Source organism: Schistocerca gregaria, chromosome 1 (assembly GCF_023897955.1).
Source record: "Schistocerca gregaria isolate iqSchGreg1 chromosome 1, iqSchGreg1.2, whole genome shotgun sequence".
Taxonomy (NCBI): domain Eukaryota; kingdom Metazoa; phylum Arthropoda; class Insecta; order Orthoptera; family Acrididae; genus Schistocerca; species Schistocerca gregaria.
In genome coordinates, this window is record NC_064920.1 from 554,162,833 (window position 1) to 554,175,631 (window position 12,799).

Genomic DNA, 12,799 nt, shown 5'->3' on the forward strand with positions numbered 1-12,799 from the left:
GATGGGCACGAAGGGGATTGCAGGAAAGGGGGGGATTAAAAAAACTGTGGCTGCATTGATGCTAAGGAGGGCTATGTAGTGCTGGAATACAAACAGGGAAGGGCCTAGATTCGTAAGGATAATGACCAACGCAGGTTGCGGCCAGGGGGGGTTACAAGAACATATGATATATTGCAGGGACTGTTCCCACCTGCACAATTCAGTAAAGCGGGGGGGGGGGGGGGGGGGGGGGGGAAGGAGGTAAGATTTTGCTCACTCAGTACAAAAGGAAGTCATTTTTGCATCATATAGTTTGGGGGGCTGAAAAGTGGATTTATTTTGGGAATTCCACATGCAATAAAATCATGACTAGACCCAGGCACACCATCCACATCAACTGCAAGACTGAATCGCTTTGGCAGAAAGAGGATGCTCTGTGTTTGGTGGGATCAGGGGGATGTGGTCTACTATGAACTTTTAGAGCCTGGGGAAATGGTTAATATTAAACATTACCAACAACTAATGACTGATTTGAACTGTTCACTGTTTGAATAGAAGCCACAATACCAAAAGAGGCAACAAAAGTCATTTTTCTTCATGACAATGCTCCTTCACATATGGCAAAACTGGTTCATGACACACTGGAAGCACTCAGCTGGGAAATTCTACCCCATGCGGCTTACTCATCAGTCTTGGCTCCTTCCAATTACCATTTGTCTGCATTGATGGGTCACATACTTGCTGAGCAGTGGTTTGGTTTGTATGAAGATGTTAAAAAAATGGCTCAATGAATGGTTCACAGCAAAAGGCGAAAATTTTTACTGCCGTGGTATTCACAAATTGCACAAAAGTGGGGAAAATGTATAACAAACAATGGAGCATACTTTGAACAAAGCACTATTTATCATTCTTGTGAATTTAACATGTTTTTCAGACAAAAAAATCCACATTTCATGCTTGTACACCTGGAGACAGTCACAGAAAATAATAACTACTGCTATCTTGTTATTTAATGTTTATAAAATTTGGTGAGTGAACATGTAAATTGGCATTCTCAATGGAGCAATTCTTCTGAAATCCAAACTGTGGTTTACTGAGAATATTATTCTTGTTCAGGTGAGATACTATAATAGAATTCTAGAATATCACCTCAAGACTTTTGAAAACTAGTGTCAGCAATGATACCGTACAAAGAATAAACATATATGAAGTTTGGAGACGTACTCATGACAGGAGTTACAAGAGACTTTAGAACCAATTTCAGATATGATACAGAACAGATTTTTTTTTTTTTTTCCACGGCACATCATGAGTACACTCCACCTTCAGGCCACGAGTGTGCCTACCGGGACCATCCGACCGTCGTGTCATCCTCAGTAGAGGATGCAGGGAGGAGGGGCGTGGGGTCAGCACACCGCTCTCATGGTTGTTATGTGGTATTCTTGACCGAAGCCGCTACTATTCAGTCAAGTAGCTCCTCAATTGGCATCACAAGGCTGAGTGCACCCGGAAAAATGGCAACAGCGAATGGCAGACTGGATGGTCACCCATCCAAGTGCCGGCCACGACCGACAGCACTTAACTTCGGTGATCTCACAGGAACTGGTGTATCCACTGCGGCAAGGCCGTTGCCTCACATCATGAGTACAGATGACAAAATGTTGATCAAGAAGATATGGAACACAACACGCTTAACAAGGAACAATCGGCTGAAAGGAGCAATGGTGTAATGGAAAGGAAATGGAATAAAGGGAAAAGAAGCCATACAAAGCAGGCAGAAGCACATAGGTGGACTGAGTTAAGGATCAAAATTAAGATCATATAAACACAAAGAATTAAAGGGTAATGGGAAGACAAAAGATGTGCTGAACAATTAACTTGTCATGCTAAAGGACTGGAACAAATAAATATTAGCAGTTAATATCCCTCTTCTAGTATATCAGTTCACATCCCTTTCCCAAACAGCTGTCATGTGACTCAAGTGTTCATTTTATGTATCTAAGAGACTAAGACTTGATGAAATAACCAGGTTGTATTCATCAATATCAGTAAAACCTCTACAAGTACCTAAATTACAAAAAATTAATTTTTCATTTTCTTCAGTTTTACTTCCCAATAAATTATTAAGTAACTATGCAATTACAATTTACTACAGGAATACATTAATAAGGAACGTACCAGTTTAAAATCCTGTTAGTGTTACCAACATCAGAGAGAAACATTAGCTCAGAAAAGAATGGGAGAACGAACCTGATATTGCCTTGATGAAATAGTCATCCTGCCATTCACCTAAAGTGACTCAGGAAAACTATGAAAATTCGAAATCAGTATGGCTTGAAAGGGATTCAATTCATTTGAATAAAAGTCCATGTAGATGCGAAAGGTTACTTCAAAAGGACAAGGAGGAGGAGCAAACAAGAAAGAGAAAAGTAACAGATAGCCACAGATCTAATCTGCACTTAAGGTGGTTCAAAAGCTCTTAAATAAAAAATGTTATTTGCTATTAATTTTTGTGCACTTTAGTTGAAGATTTGTCTCTCTTATTTACACAATTTCTACACTTATTATCATCTGGACTTAGAGTCTTTTTTTCTTTCTGTGTTTAAATTTTGGTGTCTCCTCAAAACGAGCTTTCTTGTTCCTGTGAAAATCAGTTCCTCTTTTTCTTTTAACTCCTTTGTCATTGCCAGTGAACAAACCTGAAAAAAGAAGTTAACAACCTAAATTAATTTCACATACAGTCAAGAATCCCCGTTATTTTATAAAAATAAAGTGAAAAATGAAAAGCGCATTGCAACAAATACATAAAATGATCACATTAGACTGAAGATTTGTGATTATTCTTCAACGATGTGCACTACGCTTCAATTCGATTTATTTACTTTTTCAATTAAAGTCTTCCTTTTCTGATTCAGCATTATTTCTTAGTTTTGCTCCTGTTATTACACAAATGTAATATATGTGACAGTATGAAGTAATTATGCAGAAGAATCTCCCATTCTGCAGTGAGGAGTGTGCTGTTTCGAAACTTCCTGGCAGATTAAAATTGTATTCTGGACCAGTAACTGAACCCAAAAGTTTGTCTTTGTGGACAATGTTCTATCGCCTAAACAACCAAAGAGCAACTCATTATCTAACCTCACGACTTCAATTCTGTGAGTCCCTAGGCTGTGGCTAAGCCATTTCTCTGCAATATACTTCTAGCAAGTCCCACAAAGCGTACAGTAGTGCTTCTGCAAAGTTTGGAAAGCAGGAGATAGTCGCAAAATTGAAACTGTGATGATGGGTTGTGGTCACGCATGAATACCACAGCTGGGCACTGAGTGTTCGACGTTTGAGTCCACCAGAAACAAAGTGTTCATTTGCTCAGGAGTTTCAGAACGGCGTACTCTTATATGTAGATCATAAAACATTTTAGAAATGTTATGATATGGGATGATTTAAAAAACTGCATGTTGAAGAGAGCATATGCTGAGCAAGATTATTTGGATGGTTGTGATCTACATCTACATGACTATTCTGCAATTCACATTTAAGTGCTTGGCAGAGGGTTCATCGAACCACAATCATACTATCTCTCTACTATTCCACTCCCGAACAGCGAGCGGGAAAAACGAACACCTAAACCTTTCTGTTCGAGCTCTGATTTCTCTTATTTTATTTTGATGATCATTCCTACCTATGTAGGTTGGGCTCAACAAAATATTTTCGCATTCGGAAGAGAAAGTTGGTGACTGAAATTTCGTAAAAAGGTCTCGCCGCGACGAAAAACGTCTATGCTGTAATGACTTCCATCCCAACTCGTGTATCATATCTACCACACTCTCTCCCCTATAACGCGATAATACAAAACGAGCTGCCCTTTTTTGCACCCTTTCGATGTCCTCCGTCAATCCCACCTGGTAAGGATCCCACACCGCGCAGCAATATTCTAACAGAGGACGAACGAGTGTAGTGTAAGCTGTCTCTTTAGTGGACTTGTTGCATCTTCTAAGTGTCCTGCCAATGGAACGCAACCTTTGGCTCGCCTTCCCGACAACATTATCTATGTGGTCCTTCCAACTGAAGTTGTTCGTAATTTTAACACCCAGGTACTTAGTTGAATTGACAGCCTTGAGAATTGTACTATTTATCGAGTAATCGAATTCCAATGGATTTCTTTTGGAACTCATGTGGATCATCTCACACTTTTCGTTATTTAGCGTCAACTGCCACCTGACACACCATACAGCAATCTTTTCTAAATCGCTTTGCAGCTGATACTGGTCTTCGGATGACCTTACTAGACAGTAAATTACAGCATCATCTGCGAACAGTCTAAGAGAACTGCTCAGATTGTCACCCAGGTCATTTATATAGATCAGGAACAGTAGAGGTCCCAGGACACTTCCCTGGGGAACACCTGATATCACTTCAGTTTTACTCGATGATTTGCCGTCTATTACTACGAACTGCGACCTTCCTGACAGGAAATCACGAATCCAGTCGCACAACTGAGACGATACCCCATAGCTCCGCAGCTTGATTAGAAGTCGCTTGTGAGGAACGGTGTCAAAAGCTTTCCGGAAATCTAGAAATACGGAATCAACTTGAGATCCCCTGTCGATAGTGGCCATTACTTCGTGCGAATAAAGAGCTAGCTGCGTTGCACAAGAGCGATGTTTTCTGAAGCCATGCTGATTACGTGTCAATAGATCGTTCCCTTCGAGGTGATTCATAATGTTTGAATACAGTATATGCTCCAAAACCGTACTGCAAACCGACGTCAATGATATAGGTCTGTAGTTAAATGGATTATGATATGCATAAATATAAAGGGTTTATGGAAGAGCACTTGATATTGTGGTTGTCTGCCAGCAATACAGCTTGCACTCACAAGGGTGAAATTGTAGCCTGCACAGCACATAATACTGTTGCAGTGAGATATGCTACATACCATATTTATCTGGCAGATGCGGTCCCCAGAGGTAGACTTTTTGAAACCAAACATTCGGTGTTGTAGATTAAGATCCCAGGTATCACAGCCTGCTTTTTGACACTTAATAGCATTAAACAGCTGTATTATACAGTGAGCTTGTGTGGTGTGATAGATACAATAATGGCTTCAAATGCACCAGGTTGTGGATTCGAATCTCATCAGGTGCAGTAATTTATTTTTATTTTTTAAATGTAATTTTTTATTTCCATTTCTTTGTCACGCCATTTTAATCATAATATCAACTTCTTCATTTGATTTCATTTTTCTTCCTATCATTCTTTTTCCAGTTGAAATCTTGGTTCATTTGTTTTTAATTAATTTTTTGTGTTAATTTTGATTTAATTTCCCTTGTTTTATCATCCTGATTTTTCTTCCAGGTTATTGCAATCATTATATCTATTTCTTATTTGCTTGAATTTTGTTTTACTTATAAAACCTTCTTTCAGTTACACCTTTGGCTTTATTTTGTCCATAGTGCAACAGGAATTTAGGTTCTGTTTTAAATGTTTGTGTGACGATTACCATGCAAAAAAATTGTACATCTGGTAATGAAACACACATTTTTCACACCACTTCTCAGTCAGTACAAAAAGATGATTTTATCTTTTGTTTTTAACTGATAGATTGGGATTTTAAGTACCTGCTTAAAAAGTTAACATTATACCTATTCCAAATTTATGCCGTGTCAACATTTTGATACTACAAAGAGACATAAACTAAACAGAAAGAAATAGATTACATTAATTTGTAGACCTTTCTGTCCCCTACATTTTTTGCTTGATAACCCTGTCATCTGTGGTGTCACTATTTTTAATCACCACCACCACCACCACCACCACCACCATCATCCTATTAGAAAGACTGTGAAATTTCTCTCTTAGCTGTCACAAATATTTGGCTATTTCTTCTGAATATGTTGTGATTCCTGAGGTTATGGTTACTATGGAGTACAAGATTAAAGCTGTTTTAATCTGAATACATATCAGATTTCACTTCTATATTGACATGAGAATGTTACAATGTCTCTTGCTTTGAAACTTATTGTCTGCCCCCCCCCCCCCCCCCTCTTTCTGATCTGCGGTGTAGAAGCAGCAGTTGACACACACAAACCCTTTCAGTCCCATCATAAGTCATGATGAGCAACAACAAACTGCAGCACAAAATACATAAATATGCCAATGGCTCCTATATAGACTTTTACACCTTCTGCAGAAATGAGTATTACTGTTGCATATCTGTCCAATTTTAAAGTCAATTCAGTTCCATATAAAAATGGATTTAGGCAAACTGCATTTTAAATGTGGTAGATGTTTCTAAAATGCCAAATTACCCAGTATAGATTTCCATGGTTGGCAACATGGCATAATTTGCTGCTCATTCACAACCCCCCCCCCCCCCCCTCCCTGTACTAATCCTATTTCTCAGCCAAGCTAACATCTCTGATCCATCTACAACCCATCCGTAGTGCTGTGTTAGAACAACTGTGAGAAACTGACTGCAACATCATCTAGAGTGCAAGTCATATGCAACAACTGCAAGTAACATTTCATTGCAACTAATATTTCACATGTTTTAGGGAAACCTGCTTTGTACGGTGTCAGGAGAAGGCAAACACAAAAAGGGTAGGATTCTATTAATTGTCGGTAGTTGAAAGGTATGGTGAATGATGGTACCCCTTAGTGAAATGACAGAAAAGGACACCAGATGCACTCAGTGTGTAATTCCAGCAGCCGTTGAGGGAGCAGATTGCAACTAACTGCGGATTGTGGTGTAGATTAGAACAAATGATACCTGTTGTCTGGGCTCCAAGGTCATTCCAGTGAATGGCAGAAAAGGTTGAAAAAACCACCCTTGTGCAAGGAGTTTCAACTAAGTTCACAATTTGCAGCATTGTCCCCAGAACTGATCGTGGCCCTCTGGTTCTGAGTCAAGTGGAAGGACTGAACCAGATACTTCAAAAGTTCTGTGACAAGCTAGGCTGTAGCTCTCTGAAATAGTGCCATGGGGTTGAGAACTGTAGTCCTCCCCTGAATGGGTCGCTGTGTACTACACATCGGAGTCTACTACTCAGGGAGCTGACTGTGTGTGGGGTGCGCACAAGAGTTTTGTCAATTAGGCTACTCCCCATGCAATCCAGACAATGGTAACCGTATGAAACCCAGAAGTATCAGTGTAAGATCGAAAGAAAGGCCTCCCACCAGCGAGAGTATTAAAATCCTAATGATAAACTGCCAAAGTATTAGCAACAACTGCCAGAGTTTGAATCACTCATTAAAACCAGTGAAGCTGAAATAATACTAGGTACAGGAAGCTGGTTGACACCTGAAATTGATAGGAGTGAGATTTTTGGGGAAAATTTAAGTGTATATCAAAAGGATAGGCAAATAGGAAACAGAGGTGTGTGTTTATCACAGTAGACAAGAAATACAAATCCACCAAGATAGACATTGAACATGCATGCGAGATTGTTTGGGCAAGATTCAGTATTAGGGGCGGGCATAAAATAATAAATGGATCTTTCTATTGCCCAACAGGCTCATCTCCTAATGAAACAGAAAACTTTAGAGAAAACCTTAGTTCACTTGTATGTAAGTTCCCAAAACATACTGTATTCATTGGTGGAGACTGCAATCATCCAACAATTAACTGGGAAAATTAGTTTTGTTCGTGGTAGGCATGATAAGACATCCTGTGAAACTTTACCAAATGCCTTCTCTGAAAACTACCTAGAACAGATAGTTATGAACCCCACTCATGATGGAAATATATTGGATCTAATAGCAACAAACAGACCTTACCTCTTTGCAGATGTCCACATCAAAACTGGTATCAGTGACCATGACACAGTTGTGGTAACAATGATGTACAAAGGACAACTAAAACAGGCACAAAGATGCCCATCTTATCAAGATCTGATTGAATATTTATGCAGCTTCTTTCAGGTAGTGCTTCATTATAGATGCCTGCATAACCTGCAAAAACTCTGAGATAACTATTAATATTGTCTCCAAGATCATTAATATACTACATGAACAGCAAGGGTTCCAACACTCTTGCGTGGGGCACACCCGAAGTTTCTTCTATATGTGACGATTACTCTCCATCCAAGAAAATGTGCCGCACCCTCCCTACCAAAAAGTTCTCTGTCTAGTCACAAATTTCACACGCTACCCCTTATGATTGTACTTTTGACAGTAAGCCTAGGTGTGGTGCGGAGTCAAATAATTTGGAAAATCAAGAAATACAGCATCTACGTGATTGCCTTGATCCAATGATTTCAGTAGTGTCATATCTCAATGAGGAACTTGAAACTTTCAACACAGGGTAGTGTCATGTAGAGGAACTATGGCTCAAGTTTAAAAGAATAGTTGACCATGCACTTCATAGATATGTACCCAGTAGAGCAATACGTGATGCCTTTAATAACTATGAGCAGAATATTGTAAAGCGATCTTTTGCAGAACCCAAAGAAATTCTGGTCATATATAAAGGCAGTTAGTGGTACCAAAGTTTGTGTTCAATCCCTAGTCAATGATACAGGAACTGAAACTGACAGTAGCAAAGCAAAAGCCGAAATGTTTAACTCCTTTTTCAAATTTTTCTTAACAGAGGAAAACCAAGGAGAACTACCCCAACTGAATCCTTGTACCACTGAAAAGATGAATGAAATAAGCATTAGTGAGAGAGGTGTTGAGAAGCAACTGAAATCATTAAAACTGAACAAAGCTCCAGGGCCCGATGGAATCCCCATCCCCAGGGCCCGATGGAATATGGAATCCCTATCAGATTCTGCACTGAGTTTGTAGCTGAGCTAAGGCGTCTTCTAACTATAATATATCATAGATTTTAAAAAAAGTTCTTGGAAAAAGGCACAGGTCACACCCGTCTACAAGAAGGATAGTAGAAGTGATCTACAAAACTACTGTCCAATATCCTTGACATTGATTTGTTGTGGAATCGTAGAACCTATTCTGAGCTAAAACATAATGAGGTATCTTCAACAGAATGACCTCCTCAATGCCAACCAGCACAGATTCCAAAAACATCGATCATGCGAAATCCAACACACACTTTTCTCAAAACATACTGAAATCATTGGATAAAGGCAATCACGTAGATACTGTATTTCTTGATTTTCCAAATTATTTCACTTCATACCACACCTAGGCTTACTGTCAAAAGTACAATCATAAGGTGTATTGTGTGAAATTTGTGATTAGACTGAGGACTTTTTGGTAGGGAGGGTGCAGCACATTATCTTGGATGGAGAGTAATTGTCACATGTAAAAGTAACTTTGGGTGTGCCTCACGCAAAAGTGTTGGAACCCTTGCTGTTCATGTTGAATATTAATGATCTTGGAGACAATATTAATAGTAATCTCGGAGTTTTTGGAGGTGATTTAGTTATCTATAATGAAGTACTACCTGAAAGAAGCTGCATAAATATGCAGTCAGATCTTGATAAGATTTCAAAGTGATGCAGATATTGGCAACTTGCTTTAAATGTTCAGAAATGTAAAATTTTGCACTTCAAAAAATGAAAAGTATCCTATGACTACAATATCAGTGAGTCACTGCTGGAATCGGCCAACTCATACAAATACCTGGGAGGAACACTTTGCAGGGATACGAAATGCAATGATCACAAAGGTTCCATCATGAGTAAAGCAGCTGGTAGACTTCTGTTTAGTGGTAGAATACTTGGGGAGTGCAATCAATCTACAAAGTAGATTGCTTACAAATCAATTGTGTGACCAGATCTAGAATATTGCTCAATGTGTGGGACCCACACCAGATTCGACGAACAGGGGATACTTAATGTATACAGAAAAGGGAAGCATGTTCGTTTGATCCATGGAACAGTGTCACAGATATACTGAAGGAACTTAACTGTAAGAGTCTTAAAGATAGATGTAAACTATCCTGAGAAAGTCAGTTAAAGTTTCAAGAACCAGCTTTAAATGATTACTCTAGGAATATACAACAACTCCTTACACATCACTCACATAGGGATTGTGAGGGTAAGATTAGAATAATTACTGCATGGACAGATGCATGTAATCAATCAGTCTTCCCACAATCCACATGAGAATGGAATAGGAAGAAACCCTAATAACTGTTACAATGTGATGTACTCTCTGCCATGTATATCTCATGGTGGTTTGCAGACTATAGATATAAATAAAAATATAGAATACATTCAGACCAATTCTTAAATTTCTTGTCATCCCATTATCTACTGACGTCTATTGGTATGCGATGAGTCTTGCCGCTGAAATTTATTCTCACGATAACAGTTACAGTCAGTTTATTATTACTTATTCTGTTTGTTAGACAGTTCAACTGGATGAATTTCCCTCCCCTGTTCCATTTGAGTGCCACTATCAAGTACTAAAGCTGATTAAAAGCAGATAAAGTTTTTACCCGGGACTCTAATAAATGAAAATCCAACCATATTTCTCATTTGCAACCCACTCAGTAAATCATTACATCCTCTCATAATTAAATAAAATACTGCTCTGGGTTCAGAATCAAGCTCGCACTATTCGTCCATGAGATTCAGAGGGCCATAGACACAGGTTCACAGGTAGATGCCGTGTTTCTTGACTTCCGCAAGGCGTTCAATACAGTTCCCCACAATCCTTTAATGAACAAAGTAAGAGCATATGGACTATCAGACCAATTGTGTGATTTGATTGAGGAGTTCCTAGATAACACAACGCACCATGTCATTCTCAATGGAGAGAAGTCTTCCGAAGTAAGAGTGATTTCAGGTGTGCCGCAGGGGAGTGTCATAGGACCGTTGCTATTCACAATATACATAAATGACCTGGTGGATGACATCAGTAGTTCACTGAGGCTTTTTGCAGATGATGCTGTGGTGTATCGAGAGGTTGTAACAATGGAAAATTGTACTGAAATGCAGGACGATCTGCAGCAAATTGACGCATGGTGCAGGGAATGGCAACTGAATCTCAATGTAGACAAGTGTAATGTGCTGCAAATACATAGAAAGATAGATCCCTTATCATTTAGCTACAAAATAGCAGGTCAGCAACTGGAAGCAGTTAATTCTATAAATTATCTGGGAGTACGCATTAGGAGTGATTTAAAATGGAATGATCATATAAAGTTGATCGTCGGTAAAGCAGATGCCAGACTGAGATTCATTGGAAGAATCCTAAGGAAATGCAATCCGAAAACAAAGGAAGTAGGTTACAGTACGCTTGTTCGCCCACTGCTCGAATACTGCGCAGCAGTGTGGGATCCGTACCAGATAGGGTTGATAGAAGAGATAGAGAAGATCCAACGGAGAGCAGCGCGCTTCGTTACAGGATCATTTAGTAATCGCGAAAGCGTTACGGAGATGATAGATAAACTCCAGTGGAAGACTCTGCAGGAGAGACGCTCAGTAGCTCGGTACGGGGTTTTGTTAAAGTTTCGAGAACATACTTTCACCAAAGAGTCAAGCAGTATATTGCTCCCTCCTACGTATACCTCGCGAAGAGACCATGAGGATAAAATCAGAGAGATTAGAGCCCACACAGAAGCATACTGACAGTCCTCCTTTCCACGAGCAATACAAGACTGGAATAGAGGGGAGAACCGATAGAGGTACTCAGGGTACCCTCCGCCACACACCGTCAGGTGGCTTGCGGAGTATGGATGTAGATGTAGATGTAGAAGTAATGCTTTTTGAAGGGCAAAATTTCCACTTTTCAATGTTACCTTTACCTAAAAAGCAACTTTAATGTTTGTATATGGTATCCACGTATGTATGAGAACTTTTACTTTGTTCAAATAAAACAAGAGTTTGTAGGATGGTAGAACTTAGTGTTTCCTCCTGTGTTTCACAAAACTGTCCAATTTTAACTAGTGCAATAAATTGTTATAGTGTCTAGTTCATAGTTTCTCACCTGTCCCTTGGACTAGTGCCATATGAATCGATGTCACATGATTGTTTGAGCAACGCTGATACTGTATCAAGCATTTAAGGAAATCTTGAGGCTAACTGATTGTGAATACTGTTCGCCCAACCCTGCCCTTCTGAATTCTTCAAAATAAATTAGTATGTGACCTAGATAGCCAAAGTTTGATCTGTAAATGTAAGATGACACCTATATACTCTATGAAACAACATAAAAATGTTCACCTCAGCAGCAATATTTTAATCTGTATTTTTATCTGTATTTTAATATGTATTTTTAAAATGATGAATTTGGTAACGAAACCTTGTCCCATAATTGGGGAAATATGGTGCACTGAATAAAGAGAATCAAACAAGCTGACAATGGGCAACAAAATGTTAAATACATAATTATAGATCATGTAATCACTATGTTTTACTTGAGCTACAGGCATATGATTGGTCCCATATGTTTCAGGCATCAGCTGTAGCTCTGTCTGTCAGCATATACAGGGTCTGCCTTAGAAGATTTTTGGTGGCAGTGAGACACGGTAAGGATAGTGAACATGAAAATTACTAGCTTCTGCATGGTCTATAGCGAAAGGAGTCTAATGACTAGGGACTGGAAAATGTAGCTCCTTTTTTATTATTAGCCACACAAATTTAGAAGTGAAGACAAACAAAGCCTTAGTTCTTTGAAAATGGCAAAAAAGTGCAAAATGGGAACTTTGTCACTGGAATGTTTATTTTTGCAAAAACTTCAACACTTTTTCTTCCAAAATGGCCTTTGTTTCCTTCTTTTGGCTGTGTTTGAGATTTCAAAAGCAGCAGCAAATTTGCACCGGTGAATTGAGTGCATCTCCGAGTTATGATGTTTCAGGACATGATTTGTTTTTTCCCCAACCAATTTAACGAACATATAATATGCAGACTAT

General features: G+C 39.1%; 1 protein-coding gene across 1 annotated transcript in view; it reads right to left on the reverse strand.

Annotated features, from left to right (window-relative positions):
* Positions 1–863: 863 nt before the first annotated feature.
* The window catches only part of LOC126356228 (protein Peter pan), an 85,496-nt gene continuing 73,560 nt past the window's right edge, over positions 864–12,799 (reverse strand). The window contains exon 8 of the mRNA XM_050007049.1: positions 864–2,678. Coding sequence (XP_049863006.1) covers positions 2,557–2,678 — 122 coding nt within the window. The 3' untranslated portion in view covers positions 864–2,556. The remainder of the gene's footprint in view (positions 2,679–12,799) is intronic.